This window comes from Ustilaginoidea virens, chromosome 4 (assembly GCF_000687475.1).
Source record: "Ustilaginoidea virens chromosome 4, complete sequence".
In the NCBI taxonomy this organism is placed as follows: Eukaryota; Fungi; Ascomycota; class Sordariomycetes; order Hypocreales; family Clavicipitaceae; genus Ustilaginoidea; species Ustilaginoidea virens.
In genome coordinates, this window is record NC_057319.1 from 87,788 (window position 1) to 103,871 (window position 16,084).

Genomic DNA, 16,084 nt, shown 5'->3' on the forward strand with positions numbered 1-16,084 from the left:
GGGCAAATGCGCAGCAAGAACCACGGGAGGCCAAGCACCCCGTGCACATTATCACAAGCAAGTCGTGCTATCCAATGCTTCCCCCACGCCCACAGCACCATCCACCAGGGTATATGCCCCAAAAGATACAGTATGCACCACAGCACCCGGATTCGCGTCTACAACGTGCATTCGCGCAGTCTCCCCTGGCGCCCAATCTCGTATTCAACCCAGCGGCCCACGCCCTTGCGCCCCGGCACAAGGACGCTGCCCGGGTTCATGACGTGGCAGCCCTCGTAGGTGATGCAAAACGGCGGGGCGGTCGGGTCGACGAGCGCCACGGCCGTGGGGAGAGGGTACAGGTGCAGCGAGGACGAGTAGTCCCAGTGCACGGGGCGCATGGCCTGTCGGAAGGGGGCGAGGAAGCCCTGGTCCAGAACAGTCTTGACCAGCTTCTGGGCGGCGCGGATGTCGTCGCTCACCAGGGGGGTGTTGGTGTGGATGTTGGTACTGTTGTTGTCGGGGCCGGAATCCAACTCCATGGGGGCGGCTTCGGCTGGCGGCGCCGGCGCGGTGCGTTTCAGCTCAACGCATGTGCGGCGCAGGCGGGCGGACAGGTCGTCGCGGAACAGGACGAGTTCGTGGCTGGGGCCAAAGAGCGCCAGGCGGCTGGGGTTAGAGGCCCAGATGGCGCAGCCGGGGACGCCGTGGGGGCCCGGCCCGGCGGCGTCGGGGTTGGCGGCGGCAAAGGCGCGGCGCACTCGCGAGGTGAACATTTCGGGGATGGGCTTTCGCGGCAGGGGCGCCGACGCGCCAGCGGTGAAGGCGGAGACCCAGCCGTCGTTGTCGCCGGGGACGAAGACAAAGGAGCACGACTGGAGGAGGGTGGGGAAGTCGGACAGCGCCGAGGCCAGCGCGTCAAAGTACTCCTTATACTCGATGCTGCCGCCGCTGCCGCCGCGGGCCATGACGGCCTGCTGGGTGAAGTTACCGGTTATGACGAACGCGACGGGGGCAGAGCCTTCTGGTTCCGCGGCGTACACGGACAGGATCTTGCGCAGGGCCTGCAGGGCTCGTGGCTGGTCCAGGTTCAGCTCCCCGATGATGACGGCGCGCCCTCTGCCGGGCACGTCCGGGGGATGCTGGTGCATGAGCCGCCGCTCGATCCGCCGCATCTTGGTCCCGACTGCTCTTTCGCTGCCCACCCCCAGGAAGTCGACCCATCCGAAGCCGCCGCCAATGGTGTGGTCCTGGCCGCCGTCGGGGCCGCTTATTCCCAGGGTTGCCCGGCGCTTCTCGCACGGCGGCTGGCCGATGAAGAAGCCCTGAAACCTGCCGCCCAGCGTCCCGCCAACCCCGCTGCTGCCGCTCAAGCCCTTGCCGACCGACTCTTCCTCTTCCTCGTACACACCGTCGACCAGGACGATCATGCCGGGACAGAACCACGCCGAGTCTTGGGGAATGGCGACGGCTTGGCTGAGATCCAGGGCTATGGCGCCCGTCAGGTCGCTGATGGCGAGTTTCCCGGTGGGCAGGATGATGAGTTGGCCGAGGAGCATGTGATTGCTGCCGTGTCGGCCGAGCATGTTGGCGATGGGGGTGATTCTCAAGGATTGCTGGTCCGGCAAGGACCGTCGGAGCGCACGCCTTCGAGACGACGAGACGGACGAGGTCTGGAAGGCTTCGCTTCGCAGTAACCGCTGGTGGATTACCTGGTAGCGATTTCGAAACACGGTCGTCTTGTGCGACGCGGGCGGGAACAGCGACGGCTTGGTCGTTTCTCTGCAGCGAATCGTTAGCATGCGCCGCGCGAAGGCGTAGCATGGGCCCTTTTGGACAACCCCCCACGGCGGGACCTCCTTCACCTCTCAAAGTGCTTTTTGCCGACATTGTACACCAGCCTAGGTTGGTCAAATGCGTTGACGACGTTTAGCCATGCCCGCGGATCGCTTGCTTCGTCGTCGTCCTCCTCCTCCTCCTCCGCCTCTGGACCTGGACCGTCTTCCTGAACTCCAAGACCTGACATGCCGAAACTGGCGTTGCTGTCTTGTCTCGCGGGGCCAGTCGGTCGGAGACCGAGCCTGGTGCTGAGTGCGTCGCCATCCTTGACCTCGAGCATGCTGTCGCCCCTCGGTAGACCTTTGCCGGGCCCAACAACCTTGCCCCCGCTCATGTTGCCCTCGAGCGTTTTGAGGATGTCATGCAGCTCCTTGTTGGTACCATCCACTATAACGCCGCCGTTTCTGCTCTTCCAGCTTCTCGCGACCTCCTCCAAGACTCGCTCGGCGAGGCTCTCTTCGCGCCATCCCGAGCCGCAGTGCCGGCCAATGAAGGTGGCCAGCTCTTGCAGCGCCGACGAAGTGAGGGTGAGAGAATGCTTTTTTGTGAATGTGCGGAAAGCAAGGGGTCGAAGGGTGGCGGGTGGCAAGAGGATGGGTAAAACGGCGGCTTTGGGAGCGTTTAGGTTGAAGGGCCTTGGAGGATGCACTGGCGTGCCGAAGGCGGGTGACGACGAGGGCAGCACGGAGGAGGGCGGAACGGCGGTTTGTTTTCGAAAGAGACTCGCCGGTGTTCTATCCATCTTGCCGTCTGGGGCTCATGGGGGTCGTCGTCGTCGGTCAAATGAGCTATAGGACGACGGCGTTCAGCGATTGAATCGACGGTGAACCCACGTCCATCGTGCAACGCGTCGACGCGTCTAATTGATTTTCTCTTAAGTGCATATCGTCAGCGGGGCAGGCGGGACGACACATGTGGGCCACTGACCTCATCGGCCCCGTCCCAGAAGAGGACCCACAAAATATCGAGAGTGGTCTGGTTCGAAGTTTACTCAGAGCCTCGGACAAGGGCTAGCTTGCATCCGTCTAGAATCATCCGTACAAGGCAATCCACGAACATCAAAACATGCTGCCCAGCTTGTTGGCTGCCACGAGGGGCTTCGCCCCGCGAATAATGGGCACACGGCAGCGAGCCGTTTCCACTTTGTCGAGCAATCCTTCAATAGCAAGTCTCCCTGCAAGCTATTCGCCTTCAGCCGTGAAGCTGCTAACATGCACGCTCAGAAAGTCTTTGACAACCCATCATCCCCTGCGTCGTATCTTCTCACATACCTCGACTCGAGCCCGCCGTCGCCGAAACTCGCGATTGGAACCTCTACCGCAATTCCCCCCACACCACAGTCGTTTTCGGAAAACCGCCGCTTCATGGAAATTCTGAACGAAGTGGTGGCCGAGTACGGCCACCGAGATGAAGATGTCATCAGCCAGGCTCGTGCGTTGGCAAGTCCGGGCGGGTTCAACTTGGGCTCCGGCGGTTCCTTTTTCAATCGTCAGCGACCTGGTCGAGGATCCTCGCTCAAACAAGGAGCAGGTGGTGGTGCTGGAGGGTCCGGCGCGGGCGGTGCTAGTGCTCAAGGAGGCGCGGGCGGTGCTAACAAAGGCGGATGGGTTCATCTCAGCGACCGCAGGAACCCCCCAGACTTTGGGAGAATAGCGTGGCCTGAGGATATCTTGGCAAGTGTGGAAGTCAACGGGGAGGGTCGAGTTGTTGGCAAGGCCCAGCCTAGCGGGACGTATCGAGCGGTCACTAAGGAGGGAATGTGAGCACTGCCCTTGTTCTTGTTGTCCGACTTCTGCTAACGCCGCGCCATGCTAGCTTGGGTTTGAGCCCTTTTTTGCGAGACAAACTAGTTGAGCGACTTAAGAGGGAGGAATCTGCTCGGTAACCCGTGAGGTGTTGGCCAAGGGATTAAATATAGAGGCGTGGGAGAAGGGTGCAAGCGAACATCAACGTATCATATTTGTACAACGACGTGTAATTCTGAGCATGTTACATCTGGCTTTTCCGTTGGCACAGGCAATATTGTGTATGTACAGGCTCTTGAAAGATTCGCCCCATGACCTCGCAACTCGATGGTGGATTTCACCGCGCGAGCTGAGAGGCTCTTTTGCTGCATTTGGATGCATTTCGAACTATTTTGGGAGGTAGGTATCTAGGTAGGAGTTAGATGAGGCTTGGGGCTGATTCAATCCGTAACTGGACTCTGTGAACAAGCAGCAAGTATATAACTTGCGGTCTATTACTCTCATCGGCCCGGCTCATTCTCGGTTCCATACTCTCGGACCGGGTCCTCTTTCTGAAATTCTGCTGAAAAATGCACGGGTTCAATGTCAAAAGCCGCGAGTTGTGTCATGGACTGCCTGCATTCTGCTTTGTGTCAATATCTCTCATATCATCAGCGGCAGAAATGCAGCATGGCCATGCCCAACCCGCCATTGGGTCAACTCCTCCGAGGACGGTGCTCTTACAGCACACACAGCCCCAGGTTTTACCCCTCCATTGCATCCACCAGACCATGGCCATCCACCTCCACAGCCCGCTTCTCAAGCTCTCACCCATTATCGACTGATTCCCATTACATCCTTCTTCCTCGCAGTCACTCGTACAAGTCCGGCACACCCGTCGGCTCATCCGAAAGCATCGCCTGATTTTGTGGTCTTCGACTACGTAACTATTTGTCATTGACCGCAAATCGGCGATTTCCCTTCATCTCCACCCGCCATGGCTCCCCGAGGAGGCTTTGAGGATGAGGAGCTCACCATTTCTTTGTCTTCGTCCCACGTCCGACGGCAGCAGCAGCAGCAGCAGCAGCAGCAGCAGACGGCACAAGAGCATCATCGATACCAAGGTCGCGATGATGCTGCAAGACCCTCTAGACCCAACGGCGGTCGCTTAAATGCCGAAGCGTCACAGAGGGACAAGTCCAAGACCGAGCAGCGCATCGGCGCCTACAAAGTTGTCCGGACCTTGGGGGAAGGTTCCTTTGGCAAAGTAAGGCTTGCTATCCACCAGGGCACCGGACAGCAAGTAGCTCTCAAGATTATCGCCCGCAAGAAGCTCATCAGTCGAGACATGGCTGGCCGTGTCGAGCGAGAAATCGAGTACCTGCAGCTTCTTCGCCACCCACACATCATAAAGCTGTAAGTCCTCTCTATGCCATAACCGCCGTGGTGCGTCTTGCACTGACGGGCCTTGCAGATACACCGTCATCAAAACTCAGACGGAAATCATCATGGTCCTCGAGTATGCTGCCGGAGAACTGTTCGACTACATTGTGCAAAACGGCCGCATGAAGGAGCCCGAGGCTCGTCGCTTTTTCCAGCAGATGCTCTGCGCTGTCGAGTACTGTCATCGCCACAAGATTGCCCATCGTGATCTCAAGCCCGAGAACCTGCTCCTAGACGATAACCTCAACGTGAAAATTGCCGACTTCGGCCTGAGCAATATCATGACTGATGGAAATTTTCTCAAGACGAGCTGTGGAAGCCCAAATTATGCTGCACCCGAGGTGATTGGCGGAAAACTCTATGCTGGGCCCGAAGTCGATGTTTGGAGCTGCGGCGTCATCCTCTATGTTCTGCTCGTTGGCCGACTGCCTTTTGATGATGAGCACATTCCAAGCCTGTTTGCCAAGATTGCTCGAGGCACGTACAGCATACCTCAGTGGATGCCCTCGGGCGCGGCAAACCTGATCAAGAGAATGCTCGTCGTCAATCCTGTGCAGAGGGCTACGATTGAGGAAATCCGGCAAGACCCCTGGTTCCTGACCGATTTGCCTGCATATCTTCAGCTCCCAGTGGAAGAATTTCTCAACACGGGCGTCGATCCAAACAAGGCTATTCAGAAGCGAGACATTGCACCCAATGCATCGGTCCAAGTCCAGGAGAAGCTTCATAACGAAGTTACCGAAAAGATTAGCAAAACTATGGGTTACGGCAAGACGGATGTTGAAGAAGCCCTGCAGTCTGAGGAGCCATCCGCCATCAAAGATGCGTACATGATTGTCCGAGAAAACAAACTCATGCAAGTTACTCGTAAGTTTATTTCTTTATTTTTGTTTATTTCTCATCGGCCATAAGCCCGCAGCTGACTCACCTCGCTCTCCCTTTCCCCCCTTCTTCCACCCCCCTTTTCCAGAAGGCGGAGAACCGTTGACTCCGGATGTCGAGGAGGCTGCGAGCCCCATGATGAGCATGTCATCGGCTCGGTCGGGGATATCAGCCGCCATCCCTTCGCGGCCCTACGTCAGCAAGGTCGGCGTGCTTCCGACCAGTCTGCCCACGTATCACAAAGACTTCATCGAGAGGCAAAAGGCCGGTTTGGACTCACAGCCGTCCCAAGTTGCCACCATCAACGAAGAGCCCCCCGCCGCGAGAACGGATGCTGAAAAGGAGGAAGCTGCCCGGCGGCTGAAGCCGCACGCGAGAGCCCAAGCACGCCTCGAGGAAGACCGAAAGCGCCCTCAAGGAATGACGCCAATGAATCCGCCCAAGAAGATGAAGCCGGTTCGATGGCAGTTTGGCATTCGGTCAAGGAACGCTCCATGGGAGGCGCTGTTGTGCATCCACAAGGCCCTGCACAAGCTTGGGGCCAAGTACATTCCCGACGAAGACTATGCGCAGGCTCACGGCAAGGGGAGCGAGACGCCGAGCGGGGACGGCAGTTTTGCCGACGACTACGACCCTGCGCCTCTGCGGGATTCGAGCACGAGTCCAGATCCAATGAAGCGGTACAAGCTGCCTGCGGATCCGTGGCACATACGGATCCGATGGGAGTCGTCTAGTGAGTTTGTCTGCCGTGCCTGTGGCCTTTTTTTTCCCTCCCCCTTTGACTGATGCAACTCCTTTAGCCTTTAACACACACATCCAAACAATAGAAGGCGCGGAAAAGAGCCAGACCGGCACGCCCAACAGCTACCACGTCCTGGCGGGCGATCACGCAGTGCAAAGGGCCTTTACGGCCCTCCACCTGGACATTCAAATCTACGAAATGGAGCAGGGCGTTTATCTGGTGGACTTTAAGTCTTCGGGGTACGAAACTCCCGACGGCAGGCTGCTGGAGGAGAAGGAAGTGACGAGCCCGTTTCCATTTCTCGACATGGCGGCGAGGTTGATCATGCAGCTGGCAGAGGCGGACTGATGACTTGTGGATGCTGGAGCGATACCTTTACCTTTTTACTGTTGTACTTCTTTACCCCCTTTTCCCCATGTTACTACCGGATCCCCCTTTCTATCATCCCTTTCTTCTTTTCTACCGGTTTTTTTCTTCCCGCTTTTCACGTCTCCTCCCCTCGTCCTCGGAGTATGGCGTCTTCAGAATAGGCGGCTAGCCTTGCACGCATCAGGAATGCGCATTGCTTTGCACACAAAGGCACAACTGTTCGCAGCACGTGGATTGGCGTGTTTTCTGCAGCTGCATCCTGCAGCAGCTAGCAGCTAGTGAGCGGCGCGCAGATAGAGCAACCGTCAATCAGTCCGATCAATGCACGGCACTTAGCTGCATAGAAGGTGTTTGTAAGAAGTCATCGACAAACTGGCTCTTTGGTCGGCTATGACTGACTACCTACCTACACGAGCTATGTACTGCGTGTCCCTGGTCCTGGGCTTGCACAGCGGCCTGACCTGGTCCTTTGACGGATCCGCTGGTCAGAACCAGCTCGTCCATTTTGTCAAATGGCCATGGTGACGGCCAAAACAACAGCCCAACTCGTCCCACTCAACGATCTACTGGGCCAACTTGGTCGCACGCCAAAACGGTCAAGTCTACATTGAAAGTCAACCTCCCACTATAAAAAACCACGCCCGATGGCCCGCCCACACAGCCCAAACAACAAGCCAGACTCGTCCCGTTACACAAACGTCGAGCCCCGTCAGTGGAACTGGTCCTCGGTCACGCCCTTGCCCATGGCGGCCGTGGAGCTCACCCCCCCGGTCACCATCTTCTGCAGCTCGTCGACGTACGCGGCGCCGCTCCACTTCTGATGCTTGACGACGTCGACGCCGCCCTCCATCTCGGGCTCCTGGACGAGCTCGCCGTAGGCGCGCATGCCGTGCCGCGCGTACGCCCGGGCGAACGTGTCGCTAATCAGAGCGGTGGTGTGCAGGCCCGCCAGCGTGATGAACTGCCAGCAGTAGCCCAGAGCGGCCAGGCGCCGGATGTACGTCTCCTGGTCGGCGCGCGGCATGGCCGTCTTCCAGTTGAACGACGGGGACAGGTTGTACGCCAGCTTCTGGTGCGGCCAGACGGCGTGGACGCGGTCGGCAAACTCCTTGGCCTGGGCGTAGTCGGGCAGCTTGCTCTCCATCCAAACGGCGTCGCAGTAGGGCGCGTAGGCGATGGCGCGGTCGGCCGCGCAGTCGCACCCCCCGCGCAGGCGGTAGTAGCCCTCGCGCGTGCGGGGCGCGTCCCAGTCGAAGAAGACGTCGGCGCCGAGCAGGCTGCGGGCGACGGCGCGCGCCTCGGCGTTGGACTTGCCCCGCGCGAGGGCGGCGTAGCGCTCCCGCAGGCCGGCCTGGTCGCCGGACGAGGACGCGATGGCCTTCTGGACGGCGTCGTCGAAGCGCATCAGCGCGGCGGCCGCCAGCCACTCGTCCTCGATGCGCTGCAGCTCGGCGCCCACCTTGCCGGCCTTTTCGGCCGCCACCATGAGGTCGTTGAGCGGCTGCAAGTTGGGGTTGGTCGAGCCGAGGATGTAGGCGTGGTCGCGGGGGTCGATGGTGGTGGTGATGAGCGTCGCGGCTTCGGCGTCAGTGCGGGCCACGGCGATGAGATCCGAGCCTGGGGAATCATTGTCAGCGGATCAAATGGGTCTTGTTTTGAACGAAATGTCTATCTCTCTTTCTCTTTCTTTTTTTTCTTTGCCCCCTCTTGGCAATTCCATGTCCACGTTGGAATGGCAGAACTCTTCGAGGCGTATGTTGGAAAAAAGTGGAGCATCTTCACATGTCTTGGGCCTGGCGGTTCGTTGGCCAGGCAAGCAGCCTGCCATATTCGCGACAACGAAGCAGGAGGAAGCAGAAATTGATGAACCAAAAAGGAGACAAAAAAAGGGGGGGCAGCCAGAGCCTCACCCATAATGTCGGCCTGCGCGCGAATGGCAACCAGTCTGCTGATGTGCTCGCTGATGGGCACCAGCACCTTGCCCGCCATGTGGCCGCACTTCTTGGTCCCCGGCGCCTGGTCCTCAATATGAATGCCTGCGGCGCCCTTCTCTACAAACAGCTTGGTGAGCTTCATGACGGCGGTGAGGCCGCCGTGTCCCGTGTCGGCGTCGGCAATGATGGGCCGCAGGTAGTCTATGTTGGCGACCTGGCCGCGCTGGCTGCGGGGGGTGCTGAGGCGTTCCTGGCGCTGCTTGCGGTCGTGGAAGAGCTGCGCCATGAAGAGGTGGCCAACCTTGTTGGGCACGGTGGTCTGCAAACGTCAGCCAGGAGGGGCCTCTCTCTTTTGTCTTGATTTTGTTTTCTTTAAAAAACGGTAAAGAAAAAAAAAAAAAAAAAAGAGAGAAAATATCACGCACATAGGGGTAGTCTGCCAGGTCGGGCCCGGGCTCGTCCGACGACGAGGCAGTCGACGAGGACTGCCAGCCGGAAACGTAGACGGTGTCGAGGTACTTGGCCATCTGGGTGACCATGGTGGGCTCCAGGCAGCCATATGTGTAGGAAGCGTCCTTGTTCTGCGAGCGTGCGCCATCAGCAAAACCACTCGCACGGGCGGACGGTGACGTCGACCGGGGGGGGGGGGCCTACCTTGAACCGTGCCTCGAGAATGCCCCAGAGCTTCCGGGCCTGCGCGCTGCTGGGATACTCAATCTTCAGGTTCCCGCGCTTGGAGACGATCTGCTCCGCGGTAAAGGGCCGCTTGGTGTATCTCCAGCGCGAGTCCTGCCACCACTTTTTGACCTGCTCGACTTCCTGGGCGAAAAGCTCGTCCTCTAGATCCGGGTTGACGGCCGAGTTGACCATGTTGTTTGCCGCCATGATGCAGCTGGGGTGGAGGCACGTTTGGCGGGCGGGAAGACGAAGACGATGGGTTTCAAGGGGACACCGGTGGGCAGAGGGGTTGGACGAGGTGAGGAGGAGAGTTGAGTAGAGGTTTTGTGTAGAGGTTCCAGGAGGATTTCCGAGCAGGAAGCCGCGCGTAGAAAAGGGATGATGAGTCTGACCAAGGGAGAGGGATGGCAGCCGTGTGTGCGCACTATGTAGTGTGTGCCTGGCACCGCGACGGCACATATGACTGGTGAGTTGCACCTCGGGATCTTGGCTGCTCCCCAGGCTTGGCTTGTGCCGGGATAGTCCGGGGTGGAGGTTGAACTATGGGCCCCTGGGGGGGGGGAGGATTGTCCGTCGGGGGTGGTATTCGATCGCGCTCCCCACTGCGAGCCTGCGAAGGTGGGCTGGGCTGGGCTGGAACGGGTTGTCATGGCACGAGGCCAATGGTGCTGGCGTTCCTGGAGACTTGGGCCGAGGCTATCGAGACTTGCCTCTGCCCAGATCATCATGACGGCTCTGCAACGACGCCACATACCATGCTGGACTCGCGGTTTAGCGCTGCCTCGCCCGACGCGATGCCGTCTTCGTCTTCGTCTTTCGAATCTTCCGTTTTCCATCTTTGTCTCGGTCTTCGCGGGCGGGACTGGGCACCACGACGTGCCCGTTGCCAGCCGTGGCTCGGTCATCTTGTTGCTGTCTCAGGCTCTTCGTCTCGTCAACCCAGCCCGGTCTGACGGACGGTCGGCAGCACCGTCCTCGGTGCGGAAGGGCGTCTGGTACTTTGGAAAGCCCTTGCCTGCACGCCACCCGGACTAATGGAAGGCCTGACATGTGAATGCCAGCGCCAAGTCCTCAATCCGGCAAAAGCAGCCTGGAAGGCCACACGTCATCTGGCCTGGCTGCCTGAGGCAACGCTCGCCCCATTGTCCGTACGGGGTACTCTGTAGAGCTGCTTTTGTTAGTGGCGTCACATTTTTATGCAACATCAAACAATTTCGCCACCTTTCGTGCCGTCAATGCCATTCATTCATTGCCCAGCCAGCTCGCTGTTCGCTTTGTCAAGTGTGTGGGCAGTCGGGGTCCATCCTTGAAACCTTGTGGCGCAAACACGACACACAACGTCCCAGGCTGCTCGACTCTACTCCGTATCCTTGCAGGCAAACATAGACATGACTGCCAAACATCACAAAACGGGAGAGAGAAAATAATTCCTGCAATTAACCATAGTCACTGGCAAATACCGTCTAGCCATGTTCAACATATACAACACTTTCCAATGTGATTCCCTTTCGTGCCTCTTGAAATGCTGCGCAGAAAAAACATGTAGCGGGGACAAAGAGCTTGGCTTCAAAGGTCATGTCCACTAGGTCGCCGTCAAGTCAGCCAGTTCTTTTTCCATGCTTTGCTCAATTGCCTTGACAAAGGTTGGGTACGGCGTCAGCGTGCCTAGAGCCCGGCGCATGTGTGCATTCACTATTTGCAACCCATATACGTAGCTGGCATTTACCCAGCCGAACCTGGAATCGCTTCATGTTAGCCCTGGACCGCTTTTCTCCTACAAGCGCAGACGGCAGACGGCAGGCAGCATCGCACTTACCCTTCTTTCGCAACGCCCTTGAAATCCAAGCCTTGGTTCCCGTACTCTGCGTCAACTCTGTGAGGATCAACTGGCCGCGTGACATCGTACTTTTCCACCACCACGCCGTTAAAGTCCACAAACGCCTTGGTAATCATAAAAAGCCATTTGTAGGCCAGGCGCTCGGCCTCCTCGGTAAAGCTGTATCGAAGCAGACCAGTCCAGGCAAGCATCTGCTGCGGCGCCCAGCCGTATGGGTAATCCCACTGTCGATTAGGCCGCTCCAGGCCGATGTTGCCGCGCGACTTTTCCGTGCCCGCCAGCAACCCGCCGTAGGCCTCGAATCTCGGCAATCCCTTTTGAACCATTTCCGCCGCCTGCTTTGGCGTGGCAATGCCCGCCCACAGGGCCCAAAAGGTTGTCGAGCTTTCGTAGTTGCATCGCTCGCGCTTGACAGTGTCGTAGTCGAAGAAGACGCCTTCCTTTTCATCCCACATGAGCTTGTCGACAGTCAGCTTACGGCGCTTGGCTCGGCGGTCCCAAGCCGCAGACGTGAGAACTTCTCCTGCCTGGTAAGGCGTCCTGTCGCAAAACGCTGCCGGAATTTCCAGCCTGTCGCCAAATACGCTTCGAATTGTGCGTGCAATGTCCGTCTCGTACTTGAATAGCAGCGAGTTGAGGTCAATGGTCGCCAGGTCTGCGCAGATGCCTTCGAACCGGTACGTCGTGTCGTGCCCGGACTCGCGCACGGCTCGATCGTGCATAAAGTACTTGTCCAGCTCGGGCTCCTCAATCTCGCCATAGTTGTAGGCGCGGACAAATTCCTTGAAGCCCATTTGATGCTTCTTGATGTAGGGCTCGAGAATGTGGACAAAGTGGCCAGCCTCGGTCTCTGGAGGCACCCCCAATCCTTCTGGCCGGTATCTCGACAAGCCAGTTACGGGATCGAGTCGGGGCTCACACGTCCAGACACTGTGGTATTCCTTGATGGCCGCCAAAATCGCTCGTCGCAAAAACTCCTTGGCATTCGGCTCGTGCTTGATCTTCTCATACACTCGTAAAGCCATGTCAGTTAGAAAAGGCGGCTGTGACCGACCCAGGTAGTATGATCTAGTAGCATTCAGAATTTTTCCATAATGCTCAATGCAGAAACAAAAGTTCATGACCATCGACTTTGCCAAGTCTACTCTGTCATTGACAAGCAGGCCGAGGGACTCCATGTAGCTGTCCCACCCGTACAGCTCGTTGAATCGCCCACCTGGTACAACAAAGGGAAGGCCCTGCATGGTCCTGCGCCCGCTCACAGGATCCACTACTTCTTCCGTCTCGACCGCCAAAAGACCTGGCCTCTCGTTCATATCCCGAATCAGTTCTGGGGTAATCTTTTCCGGGAGCATTCGAACGTCCAGTCGGATCTCTGGTCTGTCTTGGGCCACCTTTTTGTAATATTCGTACTGCTCAGGCGCACCACAGGGGATATAGATTCTTGGCCGCGGGTCGTCAGTCCAGTCTTTCGGATCTCTTGCAGCAAGCTCGATGCTCGACGCGTCAATCCGTCTGGTTAAGCCATCCCAGAAATGGTCTCGAATGAGTCTCGACAGACGGTCGACTGGGTTCTCGTTTAATCGACCTTCATCGAGAATGATTTGCTTTCGGCCATATTCTTTGGCCAATGTTAATTCTTGTAGCAAGTTGGATAGCATGTATGTGCCTCGCACTTCGAAACGGTTGTGACCCGCAGAAGCGGCAGTCGGCAGAGAGAGTACTTTGGGTCCTTCATCTTCAATTGTGATTTGCATGTTTCCGTCAGTGTCCTCTTGAGCCCGCAAGTTGTCGAGAGTGGGCTCAACCTGGATCAGGAACCGACGGCCTTGAGGCAGGGCACTCTCATCTTCATCCAACAGTCAGCAGAAACGCTCGAAGCCGTTGCTGGGGAAGGGTAGGGGACAAATACCGTGACTGCCTCTTCGGAATGGCTCTCGTAGACCGTTTCTCTCGAATTGCTTCACTAGACTGTTCTGCAGAAGACTAGTCAATCGACAATCTCTTTGGGCCGTCAATCAACAGTTACCTGGGAGTAAGTCCGCGTTCGAGCCCCAAAACGGTTGTGATGCCTCTCTTCTGTCATGTAGTACGTCTTGGCATCATCGTACACTCCGTAGTCCTCCGAGCTGCGCTGCCGATGATTCATCGCCTCCGCCATCGTGTGGTGGGTTTGTTGTGTACACTTGATTTTTTATTTATTTTTATTCTTTTTTTGGCCGCGGAATGGTTGAAAAGGATGCAGAGGCAGGGAAAATAGTGTAGTTGGTGTTATGAGAAACTATTTTTGGTTTCCCAAATGCCAAAGGGGAAGAGGGAAGCGCAAATTACTGGGCAGATTTCTGGCAAAGCAGTGTCACGAGGACAATTTTGCTAAGATAAGAGCTGTCACCGACTTTACAGTGGGGAATTTCGAACGAGGGGTCGACCGTCGTCCCCTGACTGGTGGGTAATTACAGCGCCGCAGCAACAGAAATCGTCGAGTCTTCACGCACACATTGCAAGCGGCTTTGGCTGGATGTAGTTAATCTGGGTCGGAAATTTCAGAAGTAATATCAAGCTTAAGGCGGGTGGGACGAAATAGAGTGGCATAGGCAAATATGTGCCGCGAGCAGTACAGTGCGAGGCGCCTGTTTGTTTACTGTGACTACGTAACTCAGCATCGGACCCTTTTCGGGTTTCAAGAAGTAAGGCAAACCGTCGAGGCGGTGACGCTGTTGCAGATCAGTCCGACACTCTACTCCACTTCACCCCATTCCCTCCACCCCACCCCGCCATGGGTACGGAGTACTCCGTACATGGGCGCTAATCATGACAATCAGCTACAAGTACGGAGTAAGATGAGGCTGCCCCATACCTACACCTCCCCACCCACCCTTTCCACCAGCCTTTTCAGAGTGTGAGGTTTCGGCGATGCAAGAGATTGACTCCAGACTGCAGACTGCAGATATTCAGAAACATCCGACTGCGGACGGAATTGTGTAATTGCGTGCGGATAGATAGTCCCCGAAAAGGCTAAGCTGATGGGAATTGAATTCTTTCGTTTTTCCGCACAATCCCCGTTCGACCGTGGGAAATAACATGGTGGACAACTTTGGAAATCCGATGTCGCTCGCTCCTTCCAAAGCACAACCCAGGGCGATACGGGTTTAGGGGTTTCACACAAACCTCCAACAATGGCTCGATAAGCCAGCTGCACCCATGTACAAGCACGATGCGCCCGATCATCGTCGTCAAGCAAACCACAGGTGCCGTTGCGCTGTCCCACTCTCGAAGCCTCGTACAGACGTAACGATTGACGCCATTGAAAGGATAAAATCGAAGCACTCTCCGTGGCAATGTAGAATGAGCTTTTCGCACTGCGAGTAACTAGTCCATTTGCAGCAATTACTCCCCAGAGGTGGGCTACATCACACGGCAACTGCGGCTTAGAGTCTCACAAATTGGTGCCCATTCTTGATACCCGTGCCAAGTCCCGGAATCGAGTTGGTATGGAGGCAGAGTTTGAGCACCTCGCTGACCGGAAGACGAAATGGGCCGCGTATGGCTTTTTGAGCGCAAACCAAGGCTTCAATCAGCTGAGCGCAATGTGGCGCCTGCGCGCATGGCTCCGATCAAGGGCCATTCTCTGGCAGGTCTCTTCAATATCTGCCCCAATTTTCCACCTTGTCATTGAGCTTCGTTGCACCTGTTTCGCCAGATTCGCTCATTGGAAAATACGTTAGCATAGACAACACTCGTCCACTCCTGATTTAGGGTTTTGTGTTACTCTCCAACGTGGGGAACTTATTTGTACGTCTCGGTGCTGCGACGAACCTGCTTATTCTCTTGCTGGGTCCTTTGAAACTGACAGGCACATCCCGTTTTGGAAGGTATCTCAAAGTTCGGAGGCCAGACGCTCTTTCAACCTTTGTCTTCCTATCGAGACTATCCAAAGCAATGACTTCCCAAGTACGATCGATCCGTCTGCCAGAAGCAGTGTTTTGAAAACTTGAAGTTCTTCATCGACTCCATTTTCTGACATAAGATCAGGAGTCGAAGACGGGACGGAATTTGAGGCACGACTACATCGTTTAATGAATAGAATCTAACATCGTCCAGTCCTTTTTCCCTGGAGACATCCTACGCGAGGCGAGGCCTCTAAAGGTGATGAGCCATCTGATCTTCACCCGTTGCGATGAGATGATCGAGGCCCCGGAAACGCGGTCCATGTTGGCAGCGAGATATGGTCATTTCGTAAAATTGGTAGCCTCCGATGGTTGTCTGCAACATACGGCAAGTCTCATAGTGATGGTGTTGCACCAGAAACCGAGACCACAGCTAATAATGACGCTTCATTCCATGCGACAGATAAGTTGAAGGGAAACGTCAAGGGGTGGGGAGCATCCTCGCGCTTGTCCAGCTGAGATTCAGACGATTGACAAGCTGAATCTGTTGCTAAATACCTAGTCAATGATAAGTCGGCGCGAAATATTACCCGGCTCGCTTTGGGAAAGGGCTCTTCACTTCGAACTGCATAATTTTCAAGTATTCGCGCCTAGTAATATCCTGTCCACCTGGAAGCTAAAGCTTCGAGTCTACAAATCTACAAATCTACCTCGTTGCTAAGGCGTTATATTCTCGGCGACTCAATTGTCAAACATGAGTTTTGGGAAAC

At 56.6% G+C, this 16,084-nt stretch overlaps 7 protein-coding genes across 7 annotated transcripts; 3 read left to right on the plus strand and 4 right to left on the minus strand.

Annotated features, from left to right (window-relative positions):
* Window positions 1–158: 158 nt before the first annotated feature.
* On the minus strand, window positions 159–2,560 carry UV8b_04518 (uncharacterized protein; the record flags this gene model as incomplete). Its single annotated transcript, XM_043142016.1, has 2 exons — window positions 159–1,761; window positions 1,845–2,560. The coding sequence occupies 2 exons, from the start codon at window positions 2,558–2,560 to the stop codon at window positions 159–161; spliced, it is 2,319 nt and encodes a 772-aa protein (XP_042997950.1).
* A 323-nt stretch (window positions 2,561–2,883) lies between these two features.
* UV8b_04519 (uncharacterized protein) lies at window positions 2,884–3,703 on the plus strand (the record flags this gene model as incomplete). The annotated part of the gene is made up of 3 exons (XM_043142017.1): window positions 2,884–2,982; window positions 3,042–3,577; window positions 3,634–3,703. 3 exons carry the CDS (start codon window positions 2,884–2,886, stop codon window positions 3,701–3,703), a joined length of 705 nt encoding a protein of 234 aa, XP_042997951.1.
* Window positions 3,704–4,539: 836 nt separating this feature from the next.
* On the plus strand, window positions 4,540–6,957 carry UV8b_04520 (uncharacterized protein; the record flags this gene model as incomplete). Its single annotated transcript, XM_043142018.1, has 4 exons — window positions 4,540–4,958; window positions 5,017–5,852; window positions 5,956–6,600; window positions 6,668–6,957. The coding sequence occupies 4 exons, from the start codon at window positions 4,540–4,542 to the stop codon at window positions 6,955–6,957; spliced, it is 2,190 nt and encodes a 729-aa protein (XP_042997952.1).
* A 730-nt stretch (window positions 6,958–7,687) lies between these two features.
* UV8b_04521 (uncharacterized protein) lies at window positions 7,688–9,797 on the minus strand (the record flags this gene model as incomplete). Its single annotated transcript, XM_043142019.1, has 4 exons — window positions 7,688–8,595; window positions 8,889–9,231; window positions 9,338–9,493; window positions 9,567–9,797. The coding sequence occupies 4 exons, from the start codon at window positions 9,795–9,797 to the stop codon at window positions 7,688–7,690; spliced, it is 1,638 nt and encodes a 545-aa protein (XP_042997953.1).
* A 564-nt stretch (window positions 9,798–10,361) lies between these two features.
* On the minus strand, window positions 10,362–10,640 carry UV8b_04522 (uncharacterized protein; the record flags this gene model as incomplete). The annotated part of the gene is made up of 1 exon (XM_043142020.1): window positions 10,362–10,640. One exon carries the CDS (start codon window positions 10,638–10,640, stop codon window positions 10,362–10,364), a length of 279 nt encoding a protein of 92 aa, XP_042997954.1.
* Window positions 10,641–11,172: 532 nt separating this feature from the next.
* Window positions 11,173–13,588, minus strand: UV8b_04523 (uncharacterized protein; the record flags this gene model as incomplete). The annotated part of the gene is made up of 4 exons (XM_043142021.1): window positions 11,173–11,326; window positions 11,407–13,276; window positions 13,340–13,403; window positions 13,457–13,588. The coding sequence occupies 4 exons, from the start codon at window positions 13,586–13,588 to the stop codon at window positions 11,173–11,175; spliced, it is 2,220 nt and encodes a 739-aa protein (XP_042997955.1).
* A 1,053-nt stretch (window positions 13,589–14,641) lies between these two features.
* Window positions 14,642–15,786, plus strand: UV8b_04524 (uncharacterized protein; the record flags this gene model as incomplete). The annotated part of the gene is made up of 7 exons (XM_043142022.1): window positions 14,642–14,715; window positions 14,801–15,095; window positions 15,184–15,219; window positions 15,300–15,378; window positions 15,460–15,498; window positions 15,545–15,702; window positions 15,778–15,786. 7 exons carry the CDS (start codon window positions 14,642–14,644, stop codon window positions 15,784–15,786), a joined length of 690 nt encoding a protein of 229 aa, XP_042997956.1.
* Window positions 15,787–16,084: the final 298 nt, after the last annotated feature.